The sequence below is a fragment of the Muscardinus avellanarius genome, assembly GCF_963383645.1.
Source record: "Muscardinus avellanarius genome assembly, chromosome: 2".
Lineage (NCBI taxonomy): Eukaryota > Metazoa > Chordata > Mammalia > Rodentia > Gliridae > Muscardinus > Muscardinus avellanarius.
In genome coordinates, this window is record NC_137787.1 from 78,168,135 (window position 1) to 78,185,117 (window position 16,983).

Here is a 16,983-nt window from a genome sequence, read left to right on the forward strand (position 1 = left end):
TAGCATCTACAGGGACCAAATGGAGCATCCTTTGCCATTGCGCACTCCATTCCTCCCCCAGGACCACTTACTGACGCTGCAGCAAAATCCGATCTAAGATTTGGCCAATACTGTACCTACATGTGCTGGCTTTCCTTCCCATTATGCCTTATAAAGATGATGGATAGTTTTAGTAAGGACAAAGTGGTAGAAGGGCAACCAGGAGGATGCTGCATGGCTACTGCCCAAGTGACAGGTACAATGTCTTTTTGATGAACACTAATGAGGCAGGTGTACTTGGAGAAAAGTACTTTGCAAGAACTTTATGAGAGAACATCATGGCCAGCACCTGTAATTCTTGCTTATACTCACAAGAAATGGCTGTCGGCACATCCTAATTTTTGCACTGCTAATGTTAAGTAAGAGAATGAATGGGAAGCAAATGGCAGAACTTGAGGAAGTTTTTCTTTCTTCTTAAAAAAAAGGCAGATGGTGTTTTGAACACAGCTAGCTATGGCGCATGGAAGCAGGAGTTCTGGCTGTTTGAGGGAGAAAATAAGCTGATTTTTTTTTAATTGTAAAAAAATTAGCTTGATTTTTTTCCCTCCCAGGAGCTTAAAGAAAAAAAGGCATTGAGTAATGGGAGCAAACTGCAAGATAGGCTTTGTGTAACAAGCACCTCAAACCACAAAAGTCACATGGTTCTTTCGGCTTTGCTACTTCTGATTACTTGTCAGAGGTTCATGCATTTAGCTTCCCCCATCCTGCAAGGCCACTCGACCATGTGCAAGCTGGAGTAATCTTTATTCACAATGTCTTTACAAAGGCTTATGCAACAGAGCAGCAATGGCAATTTGGTGGACTACGGTGCTGGTCCAGCGTGTAGCTCTTACTCGGCGCTCACTGGCAGTTTCTCCATGGATGATAACAGGAGGATCCAGATGCTGGCAGACACTGTGGCTACTTTGCCTCGGGGTCGGAAGCAGGTATGACAGATATTTTGTGCCGTTTAGAGTGTTTGTTTTCTCTTGCTAGCAGGATGGTATATTTGTTTGACTTCTTACTACAGATGTGTTATTAGATAGAAGTTTGGGAAGGAGGACCTTAGAGTATGGAAGAGGAAAACAGATAAGATGCCCAGAAAACTAGCGGACCGATCCAGAGGTCGGAGACCACAATCAAAACTTTTTTTTAAGGCAAAATTTAAATGACTGTTTTTCTCATTAGAAGAAGTGCCCGGGTGAAATTAAAATTATTGAGCATAGCAAACTTGAAGATAGTTTCTACAGAAACAACCAGCATGAGAGTTATTGATCTCTCCCCCTTTATGTCTCTGTTGATCCTTTCCCTCCATCCTTGCTCCCAGGCCTTGACAGTTATTTCAGTTCATTATCAGAAGAGAATTCTTTTTCTGTAGGACAAACTAAGTTAAATCTCTCAACTCTGGGGCACTGGCACACGCCTCATGTTCTTGGGATGGACATTAGACATTTTTAGTTAGGTGAGTACCAAATGGGACATGAGTTCGGCCTCTTAGTAGCTGTAGGATCTTGAGCAAGTTACTGGACTTCCTAAGATGCATTTTTATGTTTTCTAAAATTAAGTTAATATGGAATAAGAGCCCCTTTTGGGGGCTCTTATGCCATTTAAGTAAGGAAATGTGCAGTGCTTAGCACAGTGACTGACATGTGGAATGTATTCACTACGGGCTAAACTATGATGTTCAACTGAATTCTGCTTATTTTGTTCTTCAATTACTAATACATAAAATAATGAACAAGAACACATCTTTAAGATTTGCATGTGTAACTTTTATCAGACCCCCAAGTGCATATTTGAATTTAAAGATAACACTAATTTAGGAAATATTTAGAATGGCTTTAGAGCACAGATTCTTTTCCTTAAGTCTTGTATGTATATCATGTGCTCCTCTGAATTCTTCTGGTTTCAGGATTAGAGAAGTATAGCATAGTGGGAGAATCATGATCTTTTTCAAAGATGTATAGATTCCTTGCTATTTTTCACATGAACATAAATTGCCATCATTTGGATTATTGATCTTCCTCAGTCCAAAGTACTTTTATGATACAAAGTTTAATATAAAGATAAAAATGTCTATCAATTTACAGCCAGCCTGAAAATAAAGCAATATTGGCCATACCAGCATATTAATTCAGTTTTCAGATACAACAAATTTGTTTTTTATTTGCATGAAGATATCAGGCTAAATATGGGATTTATTAGCTTATCCTTTTATCATTTTGGTAAATTCTTTTTTTCAAATTTTTTATTGGTGCATTATATTTATACATCCTATTGGGGTAAAAAACTTGTGTTTTACATGTACACATCACCGATTTAGCCCCTACCAATTCCCACTTCATTTCCTCCCCATCCCTCCCTCCTTTGCTTGGCTTAGTGGTTGACTTCAATATGTTTAAGTACATTGCATGTTTTAGAGAATTTTCTTCTTCCCCCCTCCCATCCCCTCATTTAGGTTGTCTTGTTTACTCCTCTATAGGATTTCCTTTTTCATCTAGAGTTCCTCCTATGACCCATTTCTCCTTAGCTTTCACATATTAGGGAAAGCATCTGATTTTTTATTTTTTGTGATTGACTAATCTCACTAGCATAATGACCTCTAGTTCCATCCATTTCCCTGAAAATGATGTAATTGAGTTTTTTTTTAATAACTGAGTAAAATTCCTTTGTGTACATAACCCACAGTTTTGTAATCCATTCATCTGTTGATGGACATCTTGGCTGGTTCAATAGTTTGGCAATGGTGAATTACTCAGCTATGAACATATATACACATGCATTAGTTTGGTTGTTTGGTTCCCTTTCTTTTCGGTAGATACCCAGAAGTGGTATTGCTGGATCAAATGGTAGATTTCTTCTCATTCTTCTAAGGATTCTCCATACTGTTTTCCAAAGTGGTTGCACTAATTTGCAATCCCACCAACAATGTTTTAGAGTTCCCACTTCTCCACATCCTCACCAGCATTTGTTGTTGTTTGTATTTTGAATGATTGCCATTCTAGTTGGAGTTAGGTGAAATCTCAGGGTAGTTTTGATTTGCATCTCTCTGATTGTCAATGATGTTGAGTATTTTTTCATGCATTTTCATGCCATTTGAATTTCTTCTTTCATGGTGTCTATTTAGTTCACTTGCCCATTTTGTTATTGGATGATTTGTTTTTTTTAGTGTTGTGTTTCTTGAGTTCTCTGTATATTCTAGATATTAGTCCTCTATCAGAGGGGTAGGTGTCAAAAATCTTCTCCCATTCTGTTGGCTCTCGGTTGAGGTTTTTGACAGTTTCCTTTGCTGAACAGAAGCTCTTCAGTTTCATGCAATCCCACGTATTGATTTGCCTTTTAATTTGTTGTGCCTTTGGGTTCTTGTTGAGAAAGTGTTTATCTGGGCCTATGTGTTGCAGTGCTGGTAAATTCTTATTGCTAAAGAAAGCTGATAATTTTTCAACCAGGGTGGGGGCTTTCTACCTTTTATATCATCTGCACCTGCAGCTTTGCTCATTTTATCTACTTTCAGCTCAGACATTGCAATGCAACAACAGATTGTTTTTGAGCACCTACAAGGAGATAGACATCATGCTACACAGCGGGTACAAAGATTAGAAAAGCACATTTCCTGCCTAGGGAGGGTTTGCAATTCAGGAGGCAGAATGAGTAGGTGTTAGCAAAGTTGGTTTTTTTTTCTTCTCAATTCTGTTTATGTTTAAAGTAACATAAGTACTCTCATCTAAGTAACACACCCTTGAATACAACCTTGAAAGATATTTGGTATTTTGAGCCAGAGAATAATTATTGCTGAGGGTTCTGGTTCCTTGAGGACTGGCTTGTATTAGAACACAATATTCAGTGTGTCAGGAGGACCAAGAACTGGCATGTTTTGCAGAACACTTGGACAATGTACTCTGAGAAAGCAGTGCAGTTGGCCCTTGGTATCCACAGGGGATGCATTCAAGGATGATACCAAAAGCCATGGATGCTCATGTCCCTGCTATAAAGTGTAGTATTTGCATATAAACTATAGACATCCTCCCTTATACTTCCAATTATATTTTAATTACAAATAGTGCCTAACACAATGTAAATGGTACGTAAGTAGTTGTACTGTACTGTTTGGAGAATAATGACAAGAAGAAAGTGTGTGTGTGTGTGTGTGTGTGTGTGTGTGTGTGTGTGTGTGTTTAGGACAGATTATATGTTTTTTGGTTTTTTGAATAGTTTCAACCTGTGGTTGGTCGAATTATGGAAACAGAAGCTGGGGATAAGGATAAGGAGAGCTGATTGTTATTTGACCAACACAGAGCCACTCAACAAGTTTGAACAATAAAGGATTTAGGAACCTTATTCTAGAAACATGGTGGGTTGCTGAGAAGAAACTAGTGGCTAGAGAGAAACTTCTGCTGTAGTGGGAGAAAGAGGAAACGAGACAATGGAGAAGAAACAGATTTGAGTATCAGTGGCAAAGATGGAGGAAGCCCATCTGGTTTTAAGCCTGAGTGCAGAGAGCATGAATTTGAAAAAATGGCAATGAGTAGGAGAGACTGATTACTGCAAGAAGATAATAAGAGACATGTAGGAATCTAAAACACACGTGTTTCAGAATATGTGCATGTGTGTATGCATATATAGCTGTGTGATGTATCTATGTTTATTCATATTTATACATGAACATACACCACCACACCAATTACTTTATGCACATGTTCTTAGTTTTTCTACTTGTCTTCTCTTCCCACTTCTCTCAGTTATTTATATGGTAGCCTTCCCTTTCCAAAATAGCTTTTTTTTTAAACTATTGTGGAAATTATTCTTGTGTGTGTGGTACTAGACACAAACCCAGGGGCATTATACCTCTGTCCTATACTCCTAGCCCTAGTTTATTTTTTTTATTTTGAAATAGGGTTTTGCTAAGTTGCTAAGGACCTCACTAAATTGCTGAGATTGACCTTGAACCTGCAATCCTTCTGTCTCAGCCTCCCAAGCTCTGGCAATACAGGCATGTGCCACCATGCTAGGCTTGGAAATTGCTTTTTTTGTGTGGTACTGGGGATTGAACTCAGGGGCATTATATCTCTGAATTACACTCCCAGCCCTATTTTTTTTTTTTTTTTTTTACTCTTTATTTTAAAACAGGGTCTCACTAAGTTGAAGAGGACCTAAGTAGCTAAGGATGGCTGTGAAGCTGTGATCCTCCTGTCTCAGCCTCCCAAGTACTGGGGTTACAAGTGTGTGCTACCACACCCAGCTTTATTTTTTTCAAATCACAAAAGCGAAACAAAACCTCTTGAACACGAAACCAATTCAATACAATTACCATCAATGACACTTGAGGCAAGTTCGTCTCAGCAATTTTTTGTCAAAAAAACAAAATTTCTGAGTTTTCCAAGTAGACATTTACTATTTTATACATATACCAATATATATATGTAATTTTTTTCAATCTGTGGTTGGTTGAATTTACAAATGAAGAACTTGGAGATACAGAGAGCTAACTGAAGTTTAACCAGTCTGTGGAGAGCCTCGGAACATGTGTGGCCAAGCAGTAGAGGACCTAGCAACGTTATTCTAGAAACATGGTGGGCTGATGAGTAGACACTAGTTTTGGAGACGAATCACCCTTTTGGCACTGACTGAATTGCAGGCAACAAGTTCTCTGTGAGGCGATCACATGAGCAGGTGTTTCTCAGCCTACTGCTACTTTCAGCACTTGGAGGGTTGACGTCAACAATTCATACTTCTTGTTATTGTTGGCTTTGGTTTCTGCCAAGCTGTTTCTGGTTAGCCTCTAGTTTCAGATTAATCTTCAGAATCAACGTGTTTATTCTGGGAAATGTTTAAAATTAGATCTCGATGTGTGCATATTATTTCAATACCTGTATTTTATACAAAGTGCCAGACACTCCAGTAAAGCTTCTAATTTTGAATATATATTTTTATGGGGGGGGAATTCCTGCAGTGGAGAGCTCTGTAGGAAGGCGAGAGAGGGAAATAACACTCACTGTGGCCTAAGTAGTGGCTCTTGTGAGTGAGTTCCCGCCCTCACAGGGTGGTAAGCTGCTTTAGGGAAAGCAGTTTTCGGGAATGCTGAAGTGAGAAGCGGGAACTTCATACACAGGCAAGAGCAACTGCACATTAGTGGACCACAAACTGACTCTTTGCCTAATTTTCTTTTAATTATGAAATTGTTACTAAATAGATACTTCTGGAAGGCTGATTTTACATATAAGTTCGGAGAAGGAATTTGTGCCAAACTCTGCAACCGTCTGTTTCTGGGTTGGGTTCTGCCCTTTAGGATCGTTTAGGGTAGTTCTGGCTGTTTACCTATCCAGTACCATATCTCTCCAGGGTTTCTAACTGCACCAAAGACTTTTTACCAACTCCTGATACTTAGGTAGAAAACTATTCATTTCACTAAAAAAAAATTTACAGAATATTCTTTCATCTATATTTATATTTTGGCATAGGTGGATCAATAGCCTAATAGCCATTTTTTTTTTTTTTTTGGTAAAAATGGCCCAGGCTTTTTTGAGAAGCAACAACATTCTGGTCAGCTTCTTTAAGGGCACTTACATGTTAGGAAAATGAGTTGCGCTCCATTTTTCTGCTGCCATTTCTTTGAAAAGTCTGGAGGAGGCTTACAATCCTAATGGTGCTGATTCAAAAATGGAGGGGTGTGCTGTATTCATGGACCAACTGGAGAGGGAGGGTTGAGGCACGGCTGGAAGTAAATCACGACAGATAACTTTGAGATATTTGAAGCAGTAAAAACAAAATCCCACCTGTGAAACAGTGTCGTCCCTCATCCCCCTCCCCTACTCTCTCAGGAAGTGAGTAGTCAAAGCAGGAGGAGGAAGTAACAGGGTGTTACTGAGCAGCAGAAATGGCCACAGGGTTGAACTTTGAGTTTCTCGGAGACCAGCCAGCTATCTGGCTGAGCAGCAGATTTCCCCTATCTTTTGTAAACTGATAACTGAAGTGTTTGGTCTCGGTTTCCTACTAAAAAGAGACCTGTGAATCACTATGTAGCAGAAGAAATCACATTTTGAATACTAATGCCTGATCTTTTAACTCATCTGACGAAAAGCAGAAGAGCAATCCTAAGTTAAAGGCCAGGCATGATTGTCTTAGTGGCCAGCGAGGAGTTAAGGAGCTTTGTGTATTCATCAGTCATAACTGAATGTGTAGTTTGTACGCCTGCCAAATTGCTAAACCTAGATTTCTCATATTAGATAATGTGTAATAAAAGACAGCTGTTGCCAGCATATGCTGTGAATTGCACACCAGTTCCTCATTCATGAATTTGGTGCCTTCATTTAACACTGAGACAAGGCACTGGCTGGGAGGGTAGCCTGGGGAACATCAACTCCATTAATCACATCTTCAAATGGGGTTGCTTACCTCAGGGAAAGGGGAGACACAGAAGAAACTTTTTCCAAACCAGAACACCCTTGGTAAGACCTTAGACATGCTTCATGTCACTTAGGCAGATGGGTGGGTGAGATTGGTTGAACCCTGAGAAAGTTTCTTTCTATATCACTTTAGTCTGACAGCCCAGATCAAGAACAAGGAGGCTCTGTGTCAAGATGTGGCCCAAGTCAGAGAATTTGTTAGCACCTAACTTATTGAAATTGTTTTTTCGAATTTATATGTGAGGTGTGTTGTTATTCCAAAATGGAAACTAATTTATAATTTGACAGTCTGATTTTTTTTTGGTATGTGTGTGTATGAGCCAGTTCACAGGAACTAAACATCTGCTATGCTTCTTACACTTTATTTGGCAAATATTTTTAATCTTTAATTAATTAGCTAAATAGATTAGAAGGTGGGAAGTAGGGAAATTCCTTCTCTATAAAGGACTTGGATCTGTTTTGTGGACCTAAAAGATTTAGATTTGGATAACAACCAAGGTGATATTTGATTTAAAAATCAGGTTGAAGGAAGTCTTGAAGAGTCCTATCAATTTTATGATTATATAGGCTTATTAGAGAAAGGGCATTTGAAATTAGAAAGGCTGTTTTTTTTTCTTTTTTTTTTTTTTTTTTTTAGTACCAGTACTAGAGATTGGACCCAGGTGCATTCCACCTTTGATATATACTGCCAGGCCCAATTTTATTTTTTATTTTGAAACAGGGTCTCACTAGGTTGCTGAAGACCTCACTAAGTTGCCAAGGCTGGCCTCAAACCTATGATCCTTCTGTGTCAGCTTCCCAAACACTGGGATGACAAATGTGTACCACCTCACATGGTTTAAAAATTTTAACAATAATCTATTAATTTTTACCATCACTCACTCATTCAGTGATTATATATTAGGACATTACTTTCTTACTTTGATGTCTTTTTCTATACTTCTTGGTGTTTGGGGATATTTTCCCCCCACTTCTACTTGTTTTTTTTTTTTTCATTTAAAAAGTATTGCTTTGAGATTTTAAGATTTTATCTCACAATTTTTGTGATTACCTTTGAGCTTTACCCATAAATATTTATTTAATGAAGGAAAAAGTTAAAGCATGAACATTGTTCCTAAACTCTGAAACTTTGACTTGGGTCTCCCCTCAACTTGTGTTGTCTAGTAGTTTACTTCTTGTCTCTTTGCTATTTTTATGTTCCCATTTTATGCTAAGGCCTGTGCTAAGCACTGGGGTAGAAAGTTAAACAAAAACATTCCCCATAGCCGGGTGTGGTGGCGCACGCTTATAATCCCAGCATTTGGGAGGCTGAGACTGGAGGATCATGGTTCACGGACAGCCTCAACGACTTAGTGAGGCCCTCTGCAACTCAGTGAGACCCTGTTTACAAATAAAGAATAAAAAATAGAACTGGGGGTGTAGCTCGGAGGTAGAATGCCCTGGGTTTCATCCCCAGTACTGCCAAAAAAAAAAAAAAAATTTTTTTCTAAGAGGCCCAAAGCACACAGGTGATTATCTACAGAAGTGGAACATACTTGATCAAATAGGCCCTTTATAGAAATATATATGTTTGTATACATACAAACTGCTACACGTGAATATATGAATAATAGGATGACAATGAGAGAAAGAGTAATATTTAAAAAACAAGCCCTAGTCATGATGATAGCTGATATAATTAAATATGGCCAACTTACCTACAAACTGAATTAAAGGTAGAAGACATACAGATGGAAAGAGTGAAAATAGATTAAGAATATGGGAGCACAAGATGAGATTTCTTGTAAATGCCAAGTTTATTGCTCTCATTCACAAAAAGGCAGCCCTCTAACATAAATTAATAGTCTCCATCCTTATTAGTAATACATATTAGATACAAAATTAGGTTATAACAAACCATACAAATTTCCATAGCCATCCCACAGCTAATCCTTTATTTTGGCCAATCTAGGGAATCTTTTTGGGTTTGAGCCTTCCTATTTCAGTGATGTTTGTAAATGACAGAAGAAGAAGATATAACTAATTTACATCAAATTTGTGATATAAGGTCATCTTCCTATTATTTTAATTTTACTGTTTGTTTATTGACTCCTTAACTCTAGAAAATTTATGAGATTTCTAGCATCTGGTACCTGGTAATTTGAATTCTTTATAGTAATATGGGTTTCTATATATAACTTGCATCAATTTCTGTATAACTTGCATTAATTTCTTAAGTATATAATTCCCCTTCTGGTTTTTATTCTCTACTTATTTTTTTATATTTAACTGGAGCATGTGTTGATCTGATGCTTTATGCATTTGCTTATATATAACCATATTAAGTTAGTGATTAAATACTATGGTTTACTTAGTAGTATGAACTTATGTTTAGGGCCTGTAGACCAACATTTAAGCAAGAGCTAATTAGCATTTACTAAAAAAAGCAAAAAACAATCAAAATATAGAAACAATTGAAGAATCTACTGCAGCAAGGTGTGGTGGCACACACTTGTAATCCCAGAATCCGGGAGGCTGAGATGGGAGGATAGTGGTTCATGGACAGCCTCAGATGCTACTTAGTGAGGCCCTTCCTTTGCAACTTAGTGAGATAAAAATAGCGCTGGTGGTATAGCTTGGAGGTAGAATGCCCCTGGGTTCCATCCTCAGTACAGAAAAAAAAAAAAAAGAAAGAAAAAAGGAAAATCCACTGCAATCTCCTAAAAATAAGGTGCTACCTTTTGTTGAAGTTTTTTTTCTCTTTACAGTGATGGAATGTATCTTGAAAGCTTTTGTTTATATGACTTTTTTTTCAAAAATGTGCAGAGGCATAAAGGTAATATTGTTTCTGCCATTTACAAGTACCATCGTGAGAATTTTTTCCCTTGTGTCTGAAAATCTTAATACAGTCTTCCAAAACTATTGCAAAATAAATCATAAACAGCATTGAAGTTTTGAGTCCCTAGTTTCACCTGAATCCTGTTTCTATATATGAGATCATTCTGTAGATTATTATATTTTGCTAAAACAGTAATATATCAAACTATTCCAGTAAGCACAATCATTTCACCATTTCAAATCCTCTAAAAACTATCAAGGATTTACATACTATACCACTCTATAGGCACTACATTTTTTTAGATTTCAGTATGATTATAAATTGCTAGTGTTCATTTTTTAGAGGCCCTTTCAAAAACAAAGTGAAGTAAGCTTTGGAAGCTTTGAAGTCCTGTCACATCACGTGAATTCTTTTGCCACAGTGTCTTAACTATCTGAGCCTCCTGTCATCTTTTTATCTTTTCTTTTCTTGGTACCATGGATTGAACTCAGAGGCATTCTACCTCCGCACTACACCCTCAGATCTATTTATTTATTTTTTTAAATTTTGAATAAAGGTCTTGCTAGGTTGATTAGAGTCTCACTACTTCCTGAAGCTGTCCTCGAACCTGCGGTCCTTGTTTCAGCCTCTCAAGTACTGGCATTACAAGTGTGCACCACCATGCCCGGCTTCCTGTCATCTTTTATTTTCTTATTTTTTATTTTTTGTGGTACTGGGGATTGAACCCAGGGGCATTCTACCTCTGAGCTATACCCCCAGCCCCATTTCTTTCCTTATTTTGAAGCAGGGTCTCATTGAGTTGCAAAGGACCTCACTAAGTAGCTGAGGCTGTCCATGAACCGTGATCCTCCTGTCTCAGCATCCCAAATGTGTGAATTACAAGTGTGCATTACCACACCCAACTTCTTCCTGTCATCTTTAAAATAGGATGCCCACATGTCCTCTGCCTTCCCAACTCTTCTTTGCTCTCACTTGAGAATGAAATTGATGGACCTATGTAGCAATTTCCCAGGAGATGGCCCAAGGAAAGTGATAAAGAACAAAGTCCTTCATAATTTTTTTTAGCAATTTTTTTATTGAACATAAATAGTATACATTTAAACTATATTTGGTGCCCTCTCCCCCCACCCCCGTTTTCCCTTCTCCCCTCTCACCAATGGTTGTCCAGGTTAGCCATGTCATATTCATAATTTTACACATATTCAGATGTAGACCCTCATTAATCAAGATCAGCCTTCCTCCTCTCCTATCTTTCCATTCAAACTTTGCTGATATTTCCCCTCCATTATTTTGAGTCCCATTGGTATCCTCTGTGTTTCCTAGTTTGGGCATATTAGAGGAAACATATGTACCTTCTCCTTCTGTGCTTGGCTGATCTCACTTAACATAATGTTCTCCAGGGCTTTCCATATTCTTGCAAATGATATAATTGTGTTCTTCTTTATGGCTGAATAGAATTCCATTGTGTATATTTCCCAAAGTTTTGCTATCCATTCATCTGTTGATGGAGATCTGGGTTGGTTCCATATTTTGGTTATTACATATTGTGCTGCTATGAACATAGGTATGCATATGTTGCTGTATTTCTCTGAATTCAACCCCTTTGGAAAGATACCCAGGAAGAAGACCTTGGAAGATGGAAAGATATCCCATGCTCATGGATAGGCAGAATAAATATCATCATCAAAGTCCTTCATAATTTAGAGCAGTTGATATCTGTATCTTAAGAACCTGGAGATAACTGTATCTTATTTTTTTATATTTTTCAGCTTGCTTTGACCAGATCAAGTTCTTTGGGTGACTTTTCCTGGTCTCAAAGGTAAAGAGACTCATTTGTTTATTTATTCAATTTTGGTCTTTCAACAAGATATTTAGAAACCTACCTCTCCTCGCTGCTGCTAATACACACACATGGAGTAACACATATTACAACTTTACACAAATGTTAGCTATTTTTAATTTGACAGTTATTTTTAATGAAAAGTAAATGCCAAATGTGGTACTCTGATATTCATAGTTTAAATTTTTTTTTACTACAGAAAACTTGTTACTGTGGAAAAGCAGGACAATGGAACATTTGGATTTGAAATTCAGGTGGGCTGTTTTCAAATTTTCTGAACTTCAAGAAAGAGACACTGGTAGTGTCATGATAATTTGATAAGATTCATGAAGTTAGTTAGGATTAGAGAATGATGGGGCCTGTGAATTTTATTCAGTATTTGGTTGTTTTGGGTAGTTTTCATTGTCTTGACACTTTAAAGAAAGAAAAAAATGAAGCTGATAAAATATTCTCACTGCGATATGCTCAGCTACTTGTGCTGAGTTCCTTCTTTCTTTAAGTGTAAGACTGATCAGAAATATTTAATATTAGCCAGGTCTCAGATAAGAGAGTGAAATTGTTTTTATAGATGTGCATTTGACATATTTATGTTTGTATATGTTTTGAATAATCATATTCTGTGGTATCTCAGGTTCTAAATCTTTAGTATTTAAAAACACTTGATAAACTATTGATAAAAGTGAAATGCATGCATTCATATCAAACTTACTGTTACTTTTGATACTAAATATTTCTATTCTAATGAGAGATTTGCTTCTTTTTTTCTTTTTCTTTTTCTTAATAAATTTTTATTGGTGCATTGTAGTTATACATCTCAATGGGAAATAAAACTTGTGGAGATATACATACACACATCACCCACTTAGCCCCTACCCAATCTCTAATCCCTTCCTTCCCCCTCCCACCTACCCATGCTTGGCTTCCTGATTGACTTTGATATGTTTAAGTACATCATGTGCTTTAAAGAGTTTCCCTTGTCCTCCTTCTTATCCCCTCAGATTTGTCACCTTCATTGCTCCTCTACAGGGGCCCTTCTTCATCTAGAGTTCCTCCTGTTATCCAGTTCTCCCTAATATTTTGCACATTAAGAAAAGCATCTGATTTTTTATTTTTTTGTGACATTTCACTGTAAAAGCCATGATTTTGTTCTCCCTTATGGCTGGGCAAGATTACATTGTGTACATATCCCATAGTTGAAATCCACTCATTCATTGAAGGACATCTTGGCTGATTCCACAGTTTGGCAATGATGAACGGTGCAGCTATGAACATGGTTGTTCATGCATTAGTTTGGTATTTTGGTTTTTATTCTTTTTGGTAGATACCCAGAGGTGGTATTGATGGATCATATGGTAAGTTCATTTTCCTTCTTCTGAGGATCTTCTATACTGTTCTCCAAAGTGGTTGCACCAACTTGCAGTTCCACCAACAATGTATTAGATTTCCTATTTCTCCACACTTATTCCCACTTATGGAAAACCTGAAAGCCAGAAGGTGAGTAACTTTGACAGGATGATCCACTCACAACCAATTTTTTAAAAATAGAAGTCACTTGGGTCTGGAAATCAGCTGAGAGATTAGGTGAGGCAGTGAAAACTTCTATTGTTTCCTGGCCACACAGTTGAAGAAATCCGCTAGCCCTGTGCTGTGAAGCAGGCCCCAGTTCCAGGCCTGCCACACAACAGGCTCTGGACCTGGCCTTGCTGCCAGGCAGGCTCCGGGCCCGGCCCACTGGTTCCAGATCCAGCCTCGCCACGCAGCAGGCTCTGGTTACTGTCACTGTGGGCATGATGTTTACAGAGGTTCCTATTTTCCTACACACACACACACACACACACACACACACACACACACACATAAATTAGGAGAAAACAGCATGTGTCATTTGCAAAAGCTGAGAGCCCAATTCCCTAGCTGCAGTGGATTTTATCTTCCCACTGAAAGTGGAGGCTCACAGCCTCACCATGGAGAGCGGGATCTGCTGCTCCAAGCATACCCTGACCCCAGCGCAGTGCAGAGGGGTGCAGTGGCCATGAGCTGAAGTCTCCTGGGACCTCCAGTGCAGCAAATCAGCCCAGCAATATGGGTGGGGCTCCCTCCAACTTGCCCCGGACATTTTTCTTACATAGTATGTTGTCCAGAATTCCTGCACATGTGCGGCAAGAGCAGTCTACTTTTGGGGAGATATTTTCAAAAATCCAAGGTGGATTGGATTGGATCTGTCTGCCACCTCTGAATACTGGCAACCGGAGCTACCGCCATTTTGGTCCATCTCCACAAAACTTTTTCTTACATAGTATGTTGTTCAGAGTTTCTGAGCATGTGGGGCAGGAACAGTCTACTTTTGGAGAGATTTCTTCAAAAATTCAAGGTGGATTTGGTTGGATCTCTGCCTCTCCTGAATACTGGCCGCCACTGCTGCCTTCTTGGTCTCTCCTAGAGTATGTTGTTGTTAAGTATTCCTGTGCATGTGTGGCAGGAGCAGTCTGCTTTCTGATCTCTTCTGGGATATCCTTCCAAAAATCATTTTTCTTGCAGTGGAGGGTACCGCGCTGCAATCTTGCCTCTAATTCCGCCATTTTTCACTCTCTCTCCTATATTTCAGATAGGATGTGATAACTGGAAATGTTTCTGTGTTGTCCCATTCAGCTATTTAATCAAAATCTGTTGTCCAGGGTTTCTTAGGGGGATGCATATCCTATTCGGCTGCTACTAACCATCACTGCTGTGGTTGTGGTCGCCGCTGCAGCTGCAACTGCAGCCACCACCATCTTCCTCCAATGTGTCTTTTGCAGGAGTTGGGAGCCCAAGTACTTAGTAGTAATGTGTTTTATCTCCCTGCCAAGAGCAGAGGCCCACAGCTTCATCACGGAGAGTGGGTTCTGCTGCTCAGAGCTCACCCGGCCCCAGTGCTGTGCAGATGAGCGCAGCGGGCAGGAGCGCCCCTTGGCTCCTGGGATGTGCGGCACTGGCCAACCCAACTATGTGGGGCTTCATCTGATGCACCTCAAATATTTTTCTTACATAGTCTGCTGTCCAGAGTTCCTGAGCATGTGGGGGCAGGTGCAGTCTACTTTTGGGGAGATTTTCTCAAAAGTTTAGGGTGGATTAGAATGAACCTGTCTCTCTCTGATACTGTTTGTTGCCAACATTGCCATCTTGGCCCTCCACCCAAGCATTTTTTTTACATAGCATGTTGTCCAGAATTCCTGAGCATGTGAGGCAGGAGCAGTCTTTTTTTGGGGAGATTTCTCCAATAGTTCAAGGCAGGTTGGATTGGTTTTATCTACCTCTCCTTGGCCACCACTGCCGCCCCCATCTCCACCATCTTGGTCCATCTCTTCTTTCTTATATTTTAGTTAGGAAGTCATGGCTATAAATGTCTCTATATATTGTCCCAATCAGATATTAAACCAAAATCTGATGTCCGGGGTTTCTCAGGGGAATATCTATCCTATTTGGCCGCTGCCAGCTATTGTTGCTGCGGCCTCCATCTTCCCAAAAAAAAAAAATCAATTTTTTTTCTAATGACAACACTTTTTTGAATTATTATTTGACTTAGGAGCTTTGGCTATTTGCAGATTATTTCATGATTTTAGAAAATTTTAAGTCTTTGTATGTTTCAATGTAAATGCTTAAAATTTTTGTTTCTGACTTGCTGTTTGTTTTTAATGACTGCATTTGTAAAGATGGTAAGTTATTTCAAATGAAATTTAGTCCAATTAAGTGCAACAGTGATAGCTGAAATATTACTGTTTTTTCCACAGCACTTATGCATTTCTTTTCAATATGTTTTGCATAATCATATTCTCATACTCTACTTCACATTTTAAATTTTAGCATTGCGGCTGCTTTCAGAAAACTGTGGTGTGATATCAGCCCCACAATTGGAAACTCAGTGTGTATTTTAAGATCAGGAACAGGAAGCTGCTAAGTAAAATATGGTTTATGAGTAAAGAAACAATGAAATGAACAAGAAGAAAGAAGAAAAAAGAAGATACCTTCTACTTTCTGAACCCTTGCACCTTAAAATCTAGAGAAATCTATAATTTGCCCACAGCCATCAATGGAATACAGCAGATTTTAGAAGAATATTACTCTCTTATCGGCTGTTCACATGAAACTCTCCCTATTCTCATATAGTGCTACTGTGTGTGCGGTGACACTCTCCGTGATGTGCAGTAGTTGCTAGTGAAACAGGACAAGTGATTACTCACAGACCTAATTTCTCTCATTGTGCTATAAATAAGTACCTTGTGCTTCCCTCCCATACCATAAACACTTTCTCTACATGGAGCAAGAGTCCAGATAATCATTAGTAGGCAGCAGCCACAGAACATTGAACCTCTAGATCAACAAGAGCTGGAGACTTCACCTCTGAGCACCAGCTCATGTCCCCTCATGTGCACCATCCATGAAGAAGTGTCTGGATGCTGGCTCTCAACATGAGAGACACTTTGGAAGAGACCAGACCCCCAGCCTCCTCCATGGTTCCCCACAGGTGCTAGTTATACACTGCTTATGAGAATCATGCAGCCCGATAGGAGCACAAACTTTAGAGTCATGCATGCCTATGTTTACATTCTCTTAGCTTTTGCCTTACTGGGTCCTTAAAAGTTTTAAACAAAATAACACATATAAAGTACTACTAATGATCCTGGTGTTGGTACATGATTAACACATGTCAGGTGTTTGCATGAGGAAGGGCATTGTGATCTTTATGTCTCTAAGAATTGCAGGTATTCATTCTATCACTGATCTCTAATAGGATACAGAAGACTGGGGATGTGGGGGGATATCCTACCAAGTCTATAACTGTTTTTCCCTTTTTATTTTAAATCTCCAAATTTACTCCTATTATGAATACTTTTAGGGTCTGACTACATATATCAACATGTTTCCCC

At 38.8% G+C, this 16,983-nt stretch overlaps 1 protein-coding gene across 1 annotated transcript in view; it reads left to right on the forward strand.

Moving 5' to 3' along the window:
* Window positions 1-791: 791 nt before the first annotated feature.
* CYTIP (cytohesin 1 interacting protein) overlaps window positions 792-16,983 on the forward strand; it is a gene marked incomplete at both ends in the record, with an annotated part of 36,254 nt that continues 20,062 nt past the window's right edge. The window contains 3 exons of the mRNA XM_080688996.1: window positions 792-965; window positions 12,009-12,058; window positions 12,279-12,333. Of these exons, the coding sequence (XP_080545122.1) occupies window positions 792-965; window positions 12,009-12,058; window positions 12,279-12,333 (279 nt within the window). The remainder of the gene's footprint in view (window positions 966-12,008; window positions 12,059-12,278; window positions 12,334-16,983) is intronic.